The following is a 17,302-nucleotide window of genomic DNA, read 5'->3' as shown; positions in this document are numbered from 1 at the left end:
AATTTTAAAGCATCTTACAATGTTGTTGTAATAGTATACCTGGAGCCGGATCTAGAAGGCTGTTTGGGTCGGTAACTTCATCAGCTGCAACTGCCGCTGCAAGCAGCAATATCACTAATGTATGCATCTGTTGAGGAGAAAGACATGTTATCGTTTTGCATTTCATTGAAAAACAAATTTCAATTTTCAAATAATGTACCTAAGTAGAAAAATATATATATTTTTTCTTTGTTTTTTTCTTTATAAGTTATCTAAAAAACTAACCTAATAGTGACATAAAAACTATTATTACAAAGCTATACAAGATGTTTTGTATTAAGTATGTATAAGTATATATAAATATATATACGTATATGTACATAAGTGTCTATAGTACCGTTTTTCGTTCTAATGTCACCGTTCATTTACAAAAGAAATTTTATGGAGAAATTTTAAAGTTATGTGAAATAATTTACAACATCGTTTGTATGTGAATAATACAAAAATGTTCACATATTTCATCCTTACGTAACTGATGAGCATGGCCGTTTTTGTACATACCATGAAAAGTTACACTGAAAGTTTGTCAATTTCGAAACGATCCGAAATGCTTGCGGAGCTGTAATAACTCTGACTCACAATTCGTTTTATACATTCACCCAAAAAACTTTGTCTTTTTTGTCATCTAAAAACCTTACACGACTACTGTATAAGCATATTTTAATGTGTTGATAAGATAATTTTTGAATTGTGATACGCGTTTCTTAAATATGATATCACATTTTTAGCTAATATCGATCAGTGTATTACATAAGCGTAATATAATATTTCCTTTCAAAAACTCATGTCGGTATTTAAAAGCCTCTCTCAATGCATGTCCTCGAACCGCATTAAAAATACAAAGGGTGTGAAGAGAAGGATAATATTAACAATGGAATACGATAATATACTTTCGAAAACAGCTCGAAATTTAATAATACACTATATATGTATATGTATATTAAGTGGCAACACTTTCAATGAAAATTTAATTCAACCTGCTAATCAAGAGCAGTGAGGACTCTGTCAAAACTATTTTCGGAAATAAAATTAATAATAAAACATAAACATGAAGATAGAAATGAATAAAAAGAATAAAAGTGTTGCCATTCATTTTTATTTTTCGGCTGAATATGAATTCTTTATATTTCAACACGATGTGGAGACTTCTTAGCGCTTTTGATGTCACCCTAGTTTCAAATAGCTCGCATTGTGACTGGGAGAGGGAGCGGTCGCAAGGGAGGCCATCTTTTATGTTAAGAAGATACATTTTTATCTATACACTCAAATCTATGTTTGCAAAAGAACATTACTAAGCGGGTCACGTTGTTGTCTTGATTGACGACATCGATGTGTCCTTTTAATGCTATTATCTAGTCTAGCTGCTTTGGAAGTTTTAATTGATTCTTAAATTTGTATTTATATTACATTTTTATTACATATATGTGAGTGAAACGTTAATTCTTGAAAATAAATACCTTCATAGCATAATTCATAACACAAACAGGATAATAGAAGAGAAATTGAAGCCAAAGCGTTGATTAAATATTTTCAGACCAGCGAAATGTGATATCTATTATGCCAGTTCGTTATTATAATAAATGACAAATAACGTGGCAGGTGTCTCTTTATAATAACGACTTGAAATATGAACATCAGGTCGACGACCTCATCAACACGTCTGTAAGGGTGAAACTACCTCTGTGCCAAATCCCAATGGCTTCATTCAATTATACGGAGGCGAAATGTCAACTATACATAAATAAAATGGGTCTGAAGGAGATTCATAATCGTTATTTGTGAATTACTTACTTATGGTGACATGTTTTTAAACAACTGTTTCTTAATTAATTTTGTGCTTATTAAGTATCGAGTATACATAGTTAATTTTAATCCTCTTAGTTGATCAACTCCGTTGTTATTTGAATATAGGTTTCCATCGAACTTTATTATCTCACATATTGCGGAACTTCCAAAATTAATTTATATTTGTTTCAAAAGCTTATCAACTTTAGCTTAATTTCTGTTAGCAATTAAAATCGTGGATAAAATAATTCAATTGATATTTAAATATCTGTTATAAATGTACTGAATAGTTATTAAAAGTTGCGAATTAAGTAAACATATTAAACAAATAAAACAATGAAAGCCTGATTTGGGTTATGGGTTTTGTGTTTAAAATATAAATTTGTGTGTTCCTAGTATTTCGAATCCAATCAGACCGAGTTTAATTAAATTTTCATTAGCAACTTTCTCCATTCGCGTGTGTATCAGGATTACGAAACTATTTGGCAACGGTTATCTCAATTATAATATCTAAAATTTATACAAATATTTTATTTTATATCGGAAAATTCATTGTTATATTCAATCAAAGTGACCTAAGCATGAATATTTGAGTAATGCGCTATGATTGTAATAATAAAGATCAAAGAAATTGCGTTTTTTTTTTATTTCAGTCATTCCAGCTTCGGTTTATAACAATCAAGAGATTTTAAACTTGTACTGGCTGTTATTAAACTGGCTCGATCTTGTCTGAGGACGGAAAAGGGAGAGTAATGGAAAATGAAAGTCGAACTTTTTCACCGTTGTAGAGGCAGACAGTATTGTCACGAATGTTTGCTTTTAATTAAATTCGCTTGTTCTCAGTCTCGGAGCGCGGTTAGTAATTAATGAAGCTCTATATTTTGCTAAATGATCACGTTCTTGGACTTTTCGTTATGTATGCAGTAGAAAATGCAATAACTCACATCTATATACAGTAAGTAATCATTAAAATATGTTAATTTAGAAATATTAACTCTAATTATAGCTTTTTTAATGACTCTACATTATATTGTTAGTCACATTCATAAAAGATAACGTACACGTACTTATGTAGAAGTTAATTGGATCACATAATAATGATAAACAAAGAATCCTCTGATGGGTATATTTAATTACTAGGGAAAAGTGAACCAGGTATTGTTCTAAGGCCGAGATGATAGTTTCCACTGGATGCTCTACAATAGCTCGATACTTCCCTCTCTATCTTTAACTTTGATAGCACATTAATCATCATAGATTGGGATCTAAGTTTAGTTCACATTTGCAGGAAATTTACCGAGCGAGGGTTAGTTTGGAAGTGTAATCAGTTATGCTAATATTGATGTTGCAATCCGTACATTGTTAGTACGTACAAGAAGTTAATTAAAACTGGTTCTGTTGTTATATATAACATGCAACGGTTATATATTATATAATTGTCAATGATTTGATGAAATTTTAATATTATTTCATCAGTAATGTAATTCTATTGAATGCATACGGGCGATGATTTTGTAAATTTTTAAATTCTAAGTAAGAAAAGAGGAAGGTTATAGTTTTGGTGTATGTACTTTTAACTTTAAACGATTTCAGTTGCTCCGTTTTGAACGAAACTTAATTGAGAAGTTTTGAGTAATGAGAATTGATTTCGCATCTAGAAGGTTATCAGATCTTTCTAACTTGGCTCCGCATTACTTTGGAGCCGAATCATTCCTAAACTGTTAGTTTTCATGTGACGGCGATGTCAATGTGTAACTTCCCTTATTATATTATTTATTATATCTTCAAAACGATCGTTGTAAGCCAAAAGGAATGAAAATTAATGTCACTGAAGAACTAATGCTAAAAATTTTAGATAAATTAAATTATCTTTGTCAAAATAAATACCATAATGTATTGCTTAGAAAAATACAATTTACATTATTAAAGCTACATTGGAATTGTTTTAGAAATTGATAATATCAACCCATTTTCTGCATTTAACATAAGCAATATTTTCTTTTCGATAATGCTTAGAAGCATAAAACAAGAGATGAACAACCAATTAATAATTTTAATTAACTATAAGGTACTGATGCTCAGTGGTCACACTCTTGTTACTGAAAATTTCTTTATCCCTTACTTATAGTCAAATAGAAATCACGTTTCCCATCGTCGTTTACATTGGAGCGATAATCGCTAGCGGCTTATCGAAATGTAGGAACGGCGTTTCATTGGGCATCGACGAACAATGTACGATCGGGCTTTTCAGATAAGATCCAGAGATTGAGGTTCCGCTCCATTATGAAAATTAATACGCACACAGAAGCTGCCATTGTCAGTGTCGATATTAAAAATGACGCTAAATAAGGGCACAAAATTCACCATGAATGTAATAAATATAACCAAAAATATTCATATTTATATACAGATTTATGAAACCCTATAACTCTTTAACAGTAAAAACTAAGTCGTCATTACGTTTGAACCAATGTAACTTTACAAAACTACTAATATTACCACGAAATTGCCCTATTTAGTTCTACTTTTTGATTTTGAAAACAAAACACGTAATTCGCCTTTATATTTAAATGTACAAAGTAGGCCCCTAAATAGTAAGGAGAAATCTGAGAAAACAGTTCAGAGAATAATTACTTAAGCTTACTTTTATTTCGCACTATATAATTGCTATAAAGGTAAAAGTAACAATACCTAATTATTGAATAGCAAAAGCAAAAGTTTAGTTTCCTTTTTGTAAAAGAACGTCTCTTGGATTTATTACCACAACCACTTTATTACTCTTGGCATTCGTTTTATCCACACAGAACTTTTAAATTACTTCACACTGACAGTCAGGACGTTAAAAAAGGAAAAACGTCACCACAAAGCTACTGCCCACAAATTTCGAGTAACATTTTGAACTGAAATTTGTGTTCATATTTATTTTTGATATTTTGAATAAGGTGACGTGAAACAGTTTTACTAGAAGATTTTTCTTAACATAAAAATAAAAAACAAAATAAAAAAATATGGTTTATACTTCACATAGTGATTTAAAAGCATTATTCCTGATAGTATAAATGTAGTGAACATCTCGGATCGTCGTATTCATATGATTAGATTCCGCTCCTCCGATGTCACAACACTTTCAATAAACCGCAATCAGTTTTCCGTACGAGTGAGACGTACTGAGTGTTCCTCAAAGATTCAGCGGGGCAGAACTCCTGATAATGAAGTCGGCAGTTTACGATGGTGCTCGACTTCACTCCAAAGCAGTGTTGGCGAAACAATGAGCTCGGGAAAAGGGGCGTTGAACAACAGTTCAGTCCTACGATTACGCCTGTAGTTACGAAGCCGGTGAAATATGCTCGTTTTCATCTTTAACCCAATTTCGTTCCCGGTACGAGTGGAGTTTTTAAATATTAAACATTCAGAATGCAGTCGGTACTTTAAACGAGGCAGCCATTACACAATGACAATGAATTGCAAACATCGCTGGGTTCTTTTAAGACAATGACACTATGAGAGTACAACTCGTACAAACCTTTTGTACTTAATTGAGATAAGATAAATCGTCTTATTATGATTTAATTATTAATTTTGATAGAAATTACATATTGAATATTAAGTGCAATAAATATGGAGGATAATAAGGTCTTTCATGTCTATTACATACAGGAAAATAAATCCGTCTACGTAAAAATCAGTCCATATATATTGTGCAATATATGTAATCTTACTTATTATTTTGTAATGATGAATGAATATGTACATTTAAGTTACTCTTTTACGCAAAACTTAACCTAAGTTTAATAAAGTTTTATGATCTTTCACAAAAAATTTAATTGCTTTTAAGTCTAAGACAAAAACGAGAGCATATTTTTGGTCCCAGTATTAATAAAATTTATTTTTTATGTCATAATAAGTTAAACAGAGATTTAAAGCTTCTAAGACAAATAATAATCAAATATTACTCACGATTTTCAAAGATGTCGTCTTGAATGACTACATGAAGGCGAAATAAGAATTGCTCATTTTGTGAGTACGCCACAAGAATATTGTAATGTAAATGAAGCCAATACAATACAAATAATTGTCTAGAAGTAATTATAAGCCGTTTGTAACAGATAAGGATCGGATAGTATCAAAAGTGCACAGCAAACAGATTAAGCCTTGTTCGGGAGCTCTTTGTTTCAGTGAAAGTAGATGTTTAGACAGATCCCGTTACATGTTAGTTAAAGCCAGAATTTCATTATTAAATTTCGGATACACTGTGTAAAAGAAAATTTTAAAATCATATTAACGGTTTTAAGTATTAGCAAAATAATATTATTTATTTGGCTAAACAGAAATAAATATTCATTCGATCTCAAAGTTCAAGTCTTGTTTACGGGTTTTTATCTAATAAAGAACAACAGAAAGACTTAAAACAATGTAAACGAAACAAAGTTTGTCTCTGTGAATTAAGGAATTTCGTTGAGGAGGAATCCGAAACTTACTTATAAATAGAATCGCATTAAGTGAACTATTCCAAGTTAATGTACTACTAAAGTTCTTTGTATTGTACTATTTGATAATAATGTTACTGGAACTAAGGTTGTTATAAATACTAAGCTTACTTCTGAAGAGTGTACGTATATAAGTTTAAATTTGTCTCTACATAATATAACAACTGCTTATTTTTAATATAAGCAATGTATATATATAGTTTCATAAACTTCTATCGTACATGGTATTATTTTGTTATAAGGATCTATTGGACATGAAGTACGTTGGGATTGGGAATACAAAATTGGAATTCTAATAAGAGGATAGCAGGAGTTTTCATTGTTTTTTTTTAAATCGTTAGTATCCAGTAAATAACTATACATAGATTAAAATTATTATATATATATATATATGTATAGACGTTATAAATATATATTATATGTATTAAACGTAATGAAATAACTGCTTTACCGCTCTTGGTACTCTTAGAAAGTTCTTCAATCGCTTAACATTTGGTTCCTTCTTTTCTATGTATTATTCATTATTGATCGTTTATAATGATTGCTTTTGTTCGTAAAGTATTAAATATAACAAGAACGCTGTGGTTCAAACCAATAAAATCCAATTCAGATTCGTTTTATCTTTGGACTGCTTCAACAAAATGGCGCGCAGCCATATCAACTAGACAATAGGGAGAGCGCTCCAACACGGCTTATTGTGTACCGTTTCATATCAGTCCAGGAAGTGCGATAGCAAAATATTGTTTTCACGTTGAAAATATCACACATTTTGTGGCTATTCTGTTTATATTGATTTCTCCCCTACAAAGCATTAATGTAAACATCTCTTGTATAACGGGACGAAGAAGCGGTGATAAAAATTCTATTGGATTATAAAAAAAGATTCCACTGAAAGAAGATTAAATATTGAATATTAAACAATATTAAACCGTTTTTAATAATTGTAACTTGAAAGCGTGCAAACCAAGGGAGGCAAATAGAAATTGTCTATTAGGGTCGCGTAGGCCGCCATAACTCAATTATTTAGCGTCCCAGTCATAACAGCTTTAGCAGCGTTCTGTTTCAAATGAAAATAGAATATAAAAATTCCTTGTGCCGTAAATAAAAGTTACAATTTAAACAAAAAGCTTTTAGTCTGAATGTAAACCATAAAACGAATAGTTTTATTGTTCATGTTTACTTTTCTTGTCCATAGCAATTGTAGTTTTATGCACAGCGCTCTGCTGGCTTAGTTACAAAAAAGACTAAAAAAATTAAAAAAGACGAAATCGTTGTGTATGTGGCGTCAAATTCTCTGATATCGCACTGTTATTAATGATTATTATATGTGTAACAGATTCTGCGCTATTCATTTGTTTCATTCGTAGTACCTATCTACTTTTAAAATTATACACGAATTGTTACAAACGTAATTCCGAGATGGATTACCTTTTTTGCATGAACAAAGTTTTTTCATTGACAAATACGTGACAAGAATAGAAGCGAGATAAAACCTTTTCCATTACATTTCGTTTTTGAGATATATTTTTATCAGAAACCCGGTTTCACGAAAATTCTTTGTCAAACTCATATCTGTGAAGGCCTTAATGTAAAAGTTCACAATGGACTCACACAAAAAATAAAACTTGTTTATCGATTTGTTTGTAGCATCTATAGTTAGTGAGACATTATAAGTTTTTTCTTATTCAATGTTTTTATATATAATCCGAGTTATATCCGGGAAGGTCCTGATATGTGATAAATGGAAATACAACGATCAATCGATGACGAGACAAACAAATTAATAGGCGCATTCGATTAAGAATTTTCATATTGTTTTATCTTTAGAAATGGATAAAGACCTACATTATTCGTTACAAAAACAATAGAAATGTCCAGACAAATATAAAAGTAGTAATAACATAAATATGTAGTTATAAATAAAACCAGAAGGACCAGATATAATAGTAGGTTACATCATACGCTTGAAACTAAAAATGTTAATGATCCCATCATGATAAGGGCTCGTGACAATGCTTACACCCTAATTATGTTCGTGGCTCGGGCGTTCAGATCTCGAGGCCGTGTTTCTAATAGTACGTTTTTAATTTGTCAACGGGGTCGAGTTAGTACTTCAGGGTCTAATTTGCGAGTCGGGTCGAGTGTCAGTCTAGATGCGATGAATGGCCGCAGAAAGGGCTGATCTGCTTCACGTTTGAGAGTGCTTGGACACACGCACCAACATTTGAAATGCCATTTGTATTAATTGACAGCTTCGATCGTTAACGATTACGATTTTTATATCATACGGATTACGTGTTGAATAAATTGTTTTTATTAAATATTTGATTTTATTTGCTTATCGAAAAGTTAACATTGAATAAACACTAAATATTTTTATTTTTGCTACTTTATCTAATAAACGACATTTTTTATGGTTAAGATAAACAGTCCAAATGTTGGGTTATATTATACAAAAATGATACTTTGTTACATGATTCATTGAAAGTAGATATTTATTTTAATAAAATAATTTTAAGATAACTGTATTATTATATCCCTTAAATTTTTTTCGTCTATTTATTGCATGTCGCATTAAAGCCGGCCGCGGAGTAGTGGTACAGTTAAAGGGTCTTTAAAGTGCAGTCTAAAAAACATGGCGGCACCAGTGGCTCTCATCAAATGACCGAATAGCATTTATATTCTCACTTATTCCGCAATTTCAGTTCAGAAACGTGGTATCTACTTAGAAATATTTTTAGTTAAACGAAACTAATATTTTTAGGATAAACTACGCGTGATTTATTTTTGTAAAAAACTACATACTCCCGACGTTTCGGTTATTTTTCAGCAACCATGATCACGGGCAGACGAGATGTGAGTGTGCAGGACACTATCAGAAAAATATTAGTTTCATTTAAATGAATAAAACTCGCGAAAATCTTAGATCTTCTTACGTTAACACATATTTAGATAAAAAAAATTACTAACCTAGTGCTTTAAGAAAATTACAAATTACTAAATTATTCAAAATACTAATTTTTATATATATCCCTTAAGGTAGGATAATAACATGATAAGCTTAGAACAGAAGTAAGTGAAAACGGATAGTTTAAATTTTAAGAAAGTTCAAAGAATAACAAAATACCTAAATATATATTAATTACACTTAACAATGAATTAAACTTTAATATTTTTTGGTTGCCTATTTGTTTAATACAAGTAATAAATATGATAAGTACTTTAAATAACATGTTGCACATGTTGCAGTGGCGACTCGACAGTAGAAGCTCCGTCGGAGCACCAACATCCATCAGTAATTCACTTACTGCCTAATAGGTTTGTTGGTTGACTGCAAATTGTGTACAATCTTACAGTAAACATATTTTTCAGTTTATTAACAGCATGCAAACTATGGTAACACTATTACTACATAAACGATTTCAATGTTAAGAATGTAGAATCAACAATTTTATCTTATTTTCTTATGTTAAAAAATTCAATATTTTCATAATTTTTGACATATTTAAAAAAAAAGATTCACTCTAGTGAAACTATATTTTGATGAATTTAACAAAATAATATTCATTTGATCTCAATTATCTTTTAAGACTCGGTTGTTTTTTTTTTATTTATCAAAAATACATCAAAATTGCCACAATGTTAAGAACCATCCTTTTTTTCTTCTAAGCAAGTCATAGCAACCTCATCTCAGCTTTCCATGTTATCATTTATGTTAAGGTAATCACGTGAGGTCATTTTGAATAATAATATCCGTGTTACAACCTCAACAAAAGACTGTTTCGTTCAAATTCAATGTAAATATTTGCTTTGAAGTTGCAATAAACGTAGCTCGGACCAAGACAACGTACACAAAGCCCAATGCACTCTTTATTAAACCATTGTTAAAGAGTCTGTTTTATATGACAAGTAAAGACTTATCAAGTGTGTATATAAAATTTAAGTTACAATTTACAAGTGAGGAAAAGTATTTAATTACATCTATATTTTTTCATGTAAAAAAATTGTACTTGATTGATAAAATAATAAATAAAATAATTGATAAAATAACATTAAAATGAAGGATTCTAATTTGTATCAATTTAATAAAAATACATAATAAAATTAAAGTAACTTTTTTTAATTCACATGAATATATAAAAATAACAGCCGTATGAGAAACTCTTTTCCATTAACTATTTTATAAAAAAAAAATAATCAAGCAATTGTAATAACTCTGTAGCGAAGTTAAATCTAATAGGCATAAACTCAAGACGAGCGATAATCGAATTGGTGTTTAATGAGTCGTTGCGTTCTCAAACCTCGTCTGAAAACGGGAAAACTCGTTGAAGAAAACTCTTTAGCTGAATTTATTTTAATGAATGTTCTATTATTAGCTCTGCTTATAAAGAAATGAATATTAATATTATTCTATTTTAACCATAATCTCCATGATTTGTATTTCTTTGTTTTCCTGTGGCTCGTTTTTGTTGTGTTCGTCGCTTTATTATAGATTTAGCACAAAATCTTATACATCGATTTAAAAAGTCGTAATGTGCATTAATTATATATTATTTAAAAAAAAGCCATAAATAAAATTTATACAAATGTTAAGGATTACCAATTACCATTAAGAAGAAAATGTACGATAACTAACAAAGATGAATTAGAAATAAAATATAAAATGAATTTAATGACGCCCATGGTTTTGATGAAATTCATTTATTCTGTTCATGATGATAGGAACAAAGTGGTTTACTTGTCTTAAATATTTCCCGATACGTGCCATAGAATATATTTTTCGTAGACGACTGTCAGTGTTTGTCAAAGAGGAAATCTTTATATCATTTTTAAACTCGTCATTGTTCAAATCTACCATTGTCACACTACAATGGTATAGCTTCTGCTTTGATTACTATTTTTCACAATGGAAATGCATACGGACGTTTATACATTGATATTTATGTAAGTTTCTTTAAATAAAAAAATATATAATTAACAAGTAATGTAACGAAAATTGTATGGATAATAGATTTATTACAAAGAAAACCTTCAGTGTTCACGACCATTGTAACCGGGCATAATGGAAAATATATTGGACATGAAAACTGAACATAATAAAAAAATATAATGTCAAAAATTAAGATAGCATGAAAATTTGAAACATTACCTTCAAGACGTCTCCTTATCTAGCCTAACTTCATATGCATTGTGTATAAAATCAGTTATTCAAATTGCAATTGTTTTGACAATATTGCAAGGGTATGTTATTATTTGTTAACCCGCCAGAGACACGATACAACGAGCCGGCGGCGCGCGGGGCACTGACCAAGCCGACGGCCCTCCCTCCCGCTGCAAAGATTATTAAACTGAAATCTGAAACCTGAAATTCAGCCTCTCAAATTGACAATTCATTTTGAATTACGTCTTACATAAAATGGTTTCAACAGAACAAATCGTTTTCACGTCACTCCATCCATATGGGAATATTAAACAATCTCTGAAACATAGGTACGTAACTGAAAAAGATGTATAACGTATTCTTCAGTTTATTGAAAAAAGATAGTTGAATTAAAATCTTATAAATATAAAAATATATGTTAATTTTTTAACTTAAAATACACTTAGTATAAAGCGGCAGTTCTGCATGTTAGTCTATGCGCGTCGCTGAGGGCGGGTGGTATTCGATACTGCGCGAGCCACACGGAAACGTTCGCCCTTTCTGAACCTTTGTTTTGCCAAGTGCGATCATTTCGTGATTACAGCTTTCATCTCTTTTATCGTTACCTGATGAATGGCCGCTTGAATGATGGAGATAATAAATAATAATATATTTTATTCATTAAATAATTAAATAGAAATATTTCGAACAGGATTTTTAACTTCAAATTCAGATTCGCAGCAACTTTTTTTTGTAAATGCGATCCGTTATAAAAATAAACGATCACTCTTAATTAGACTGTTTTTTTTTTTCATTTATAATCCCCTAAACCTATGAGTGAGCTAATTAACCCATGAGTTATACTTTAAATTGATCCTAACCGTCCTCCAATTCGTTCTTCTGAATAATCCTTTCATAAAATTATATTTGTAGGTAAACAAGTAAATTTCCTGTCTTTATAACTATAGTCTAAATAAATGTCACTTTTGCTTAACAATGTCTGATTCACAATGTTTCTTTTTAATATAGAATGTAGTTAAATAATGATAAGGGTAAAAACATATTATTCGTTCTAAAGCATATCTACTTGTAACGTGAAAGCGAACAGCAATATATCAAAACGTTCACATATCATATTCCACGTGGGAAATAGCAACGAACAAGAGGAGATATACAAACGCGTAATGAACATCATATTGTTTTTGAAATGCACTGCTTTCGGACACACGTAGCAATTTAATGTGATGTTGTAATGCATTCATTATTAAAAAGTCAGAATTTAACTCCCCGTGCTGTATACGGTTGAATTCTTGGAACACGAAACCAAAACATATATTAATTAGTTATAAATTCTCTAATTATAGTAAATTATGATATTATTTTTAAAAAGGTTATCATAGTATGTTAGAAAATATATGTAGCATTTTACTTGTAATTTTTAAGGTTCTCAATAGATCTTAGTTTAGATTCCTTAAAATTTACGTCTTTCTATCGCTGTTCCAAACCTCTTTCACGGCCTAATTTCTAACAATAAATAAAGAATAGATCGTAAAATCCATGGATTTATAAATACGTAAGGTCACTATGGTTAAGACCGGCACTTTTCTTCGTCAACTTTAGACCATATAAAACTAAAATCATAATAAATCACAATCAATCATAATTAATTTAATATTCCTTGACTTTTTTCTATTAACGTCAATAATATTTATTCCACTTTCCTTCATGTTTTAACAGTTCTAGTACAGTTCCCATGTCCCAAAATATCCTATAAACTATAGCTATTATTGATTCCATGACGAAAGTCTGCAGTGGTCATTAACAATTAACAAAGGACACAGTTTTTTCTTATAATTATTATCATTACATACAATTTTGGTATAGTACTAGACCGCGGATGTTTTTGGAAAACTTTACAGCTTCTTGACAAAATAAATTTTTAAAACTATATCTAAGAATACATGATGTCCCCCATTTTAGGATAAACATCATCCCATCTCTTGTATAGGTTCAGGCATCTTCTGGTTCAGATTGTCAGGATTAGATTCCTTGGAGTCAGCATTGACACTCGTTATATAATATTTTATCAATACCGTTGATTGTTGGCCGGCGTTTAATATTCAGTATATATTTTGCGTACGTAGCACAATGATGTTCCTATACTTTGTTATCTCACATCTATGTAAAAGAAGTTTTTCCCTTATATTTAAGTTTGCAAGCAAATCTAAAATTCGATAAAATTATTATTTTATTATAACTTCAAATTATAGCCTCTTTAATTACGTATGCTCCTCTCTTATACTTGTGCCTTTGATTTAATAGCGTCAGTGAAATATGTAAATTATATTATTTAAATTGTTTGCCAAATACCAAAGCTGTTTCCCGTCTTATTCAGCTTTAGGTTCAAAGCTCAAATTACGACTTTTTCCCTCCGTCATAATTTATCATTCCTCCCTGCAATATTTCCGCTTAGGAATTATGTAAGTGGAGCTACCATAACGACACTCGGACCAATCACAGAGACTGCTGGTCAAATCGATACATCTACTCATTAATTTAATTACTTTTAATAAAGCAAAAACGGAACGGTTATATTATCGAACATTAGACAAACAAAATGAGAATATAACTTTAGTGAATTACTTAAAATTTAATTAAGTCTTCTGAAATTTAAGCTTAACTATCAGGTAGAGCTAAGAGTCGTAGAAAATTGTACATTTTAATTCCTATAAAATGTTTTCATAAAATACAAAAAGTATTTAAATACGAAAGAAGCATAATTTTTTTGAACAAAAAATATATAAACATTTTATTCAGACGGACCATAAAACGGAATCCACTTTTCTTTTTAAATGAAGTTGCAAAATCTTCTAAAATTATGAAAGTAAATATCTTTTGAATATTCGCATAAAAGCATCTACTGTATGATTACCTTCTCAACTGCAAATTTTAAAGTTTTCTCTTTAAGAATTTCGCATTACGATCGCGAATCTTTCCTTAATTCTCAAACATATGAAATATAAAGACGTGACTTGCAGCAGTGACTACTTTTTGAATAAACTAGTTCCATTCAACGGGTGTAATTAAAAGAATATTGAAGATTTATCTCCTTTACTGTAACATTTTCCAGCAGATGTGTAAATGGTTGCGATAGTGAGGATGCTCTATTTTTAACGAGGCTTGCATGAGAGCGACACTCTTCAGGCGCTGACGGGAAAATGTTTTAATCAATACTTGTTTGAGGTTATCTTCGTGATCGATGGTCGTTGCATACAAAACGACGAATATACGTATTCTAGCTGGTTATTTGTCTTAGGAAGTTCTGTTGTAACGCAGTTAATATACATTTATTTTACGTTGGTATAAATTTATGTTACACCGCATGTATAACTAATTTTATCGTGATATGATATATTGGATCTCGAGATATTGAAGTATTAAAATTTTTACGTTTCGTTTCTCTCATTAATCGATCGCTCCAAAAAATATTAATTATATAAGTAATGACTTCTTTAATAACAAAAAAATTAAGTTAAGACTCTTTTCGATGTTTGCCGGTTTCACGACTCCTATTTCGGATAGAGTCAGAGTGGTAACTATTTTTTTTTACTGACTGTCCTAATCACAATGATAAAAAGTATAATAAAACTGATATAAAAATGTAAAGCCCCATATTATAGAAGCATTTAATCTGCATGAAATTTATTTTCTGAATTCAATAGCTGCAAAGTTAATCAAATTCTATAGTTCACTCAATATCTGTCCCTGACGTTTAGCTCAGACTCTTTCGAAGCATTTCCTACCTTCCAATGGATCCTTTTACAGTCGCTGGCAAAATTGGATGCACCTTACACCATGTGCTCTTGCTTATATATTTATTTTTAAACAAGAAGAAGTAAGACATTTATTGGTTTAGTAAGGTTTTTTTTTTTTTTATGGAGTATCAGTATTTAAAAAGGTCTTATATTTATAGGTTGTATAGATTGCTTTTTCGATTAACTGTTTCAAGCCAACAATAAAACACTATATACAATTGATTGATATGCATTTTTCGGCAACGTTAGTGTGTTTTTTTTTTATGTTAAATAAATATTAATCATATGCTTTTATTGCAATAAAAATATTCGAAGTGTGTATTTGCAGTGAGTGGATACGGAGTCGGTTGAGATTGCCTCTAAGGAATATTTTATTAGCAATATTTCTCATTTTATTCAAAATGAAATTACAAAAGATTTTAAAAAATAAAAAGAAAATGGTGATATTCATCTTGTTCTCAGCATACCTTTTCATTGATACTAATTTAGTGCAAAAATAGACAATTTCGACAAAAAACGATAATAATTAAACATCATTATATACAATATTCATTAAAATAATAAAAAGCTAATAAACAAATAAAAAAAAATATACATATTTTGTTTTTTTTTTTATCAATAACAACAAATACAAAGTGAATATATATTTTTTATATTTTCAATTATGTTTGTTCATATACACTACCGGTCAAAAGTTTGAGACCACTATAAAAAAGTGGAGAAAAAGAAATAAAAGTCAATATTTTTAATACTTTTTGAAAAATAGTTTTTATTTTCATGTTGCTCACAAGATTCAAAATTAAAATTATATTACATGAAGTCTTGAAAAATACTATGTTTGAAAAAATACACAAGTGTTTTTATACACATTTTTCATCAAAATAGCCTCCTTTACATTTAATGACCTGTTTAACCAACCTTGGCATGCGAGCAATTAATTTAATTATGGTTTCTTGCGAGATATTACTCCAGCTTTCTTCTAATGCTTTCCACATGGCCTGCTGTGAAGAAGGACATTGTTCCCGGACGTTTCGGTCCAGCTCTTCCCACAAAAGCTCTATAGGGTTAAGATCGGGGCTTTGGGGTGGCCATGTCATATTTTTCAACACCTTTTCTGATTGTTTATTGTCTAAATAGCCCCTACATAATTTTGAACTATGCTTAGGATCATTGTCTTGTTGAAAAATAAATCCTTTGCCGATTAACCTAAGCCCGGAGGGAATAGCATTTTTCTCCAAAATTTCTTTATACTGCTCCTTTTTCATAATTCCTTTAATTTGCACCAGATTTCCAGTTCCATAGCCTGAGAAGCAACCCCAGATCATAACAGATCCGCCACCATGCTTGACAGTCGGGACTACACACTGTGGCATCATCTTTTCTTCGGCAGAACGTCGAACGAAAATTCTTCTTTTTGAACCGAATATTTCAAATTTAGATTCGTCACTCCAAAGTACTTTTTTGAAATCTTCTTAAGTCCAGTCTCGATGGGCTAGGGCCCATTGCATCCGTTTTTTCTTATTCTGCGGTTTTAGAAGAGGTTTTCGAACAGCAACGCGACCAAACAAGTTGGCGTCTCGCAACCGTCTTTTCACTGTAGATACTGACACTGACACTGACACAGGTTTTTCCCGAGACCTGTTGACTTCAACACGAATTTGTGGGGCCGTTAGGCGTCTATTTCGCTTGCTGGTTACCACAATAAACTTGTCTTCACTAGAAGTAGTAGCTCTTGGTCTTCCGGAGCGCGGACGACCTTGATTACTGCCAGTTTCTTTGTACCGCACAATACTGCGATGAACACAAGTCTTCGATAACTTGAGTTGAGATGCAATCTCACGTTCAGATTTGCCTTCTTTATGGAGAACAACGATGGCAGCTCGCGTTTCAATACTAATTTCGCGAACTTTACCCATTTTAGAGACGTCTTCACTGTAGGAACAACGAAATCAGATTACCTGCAGATATTCGTAGATAACCATGAAAATATGGGGTTAAAATAAAAATTCTAAAATATTTTAAGAATTTAAAACAAT

The 17,302-nt window shown here is 30.7% G+C and overlaps 1 protein-coding gene across 1 annotated transcript in view; it reads right to left on the bottom strand.

Moving 5' to 3' along the window:
* LOC116771513 (thrombospondin type-1 domain-containing protein 7A-like) overlaps nucleotides 1-11,610 on the bottom strand; it is a 48,133-nt gene extending 36,523 nt beyond the window's left edge. Inside the window, exons 1-2 of the mRNA XM_032663387.2 lie at nucleotides 11,461-11,610; nucleotides 40-127 (exon numbers count right to left, since the gene is read on the bottom strand). Of these exons, the coding sequence (XP_032519278.2) occupies nucleotides 40-127 (88 nt within the window). The 5' untranslated portion in view covers nucleotides 11,461-11,610. The remainder of the gene's footprint in view (nucleotides 1-39; nucleotides 128-11,460) is intronic.
* Nucleotides 11,611-17,302: the final 5,692 nt, after the last annotated feature.

This window comes from Danaus plexippus, chromosome 8 (assembly GCF_018135715.1).
Source record: "Danaus plexippus chromosome 8, MEX_DaPlex, whole genome shotgun sequence".
NCBI classification, from domain to species: domain Eukaryota; kingdom Metazoa; phylum Arthropoda; class Insecta; order Lepidoptera; family Nymphalidae; genus Danaus; species Danaus plexippus.
This window is presented reverse-complemented; position numbering and strand designations above follow the sequence as displayed.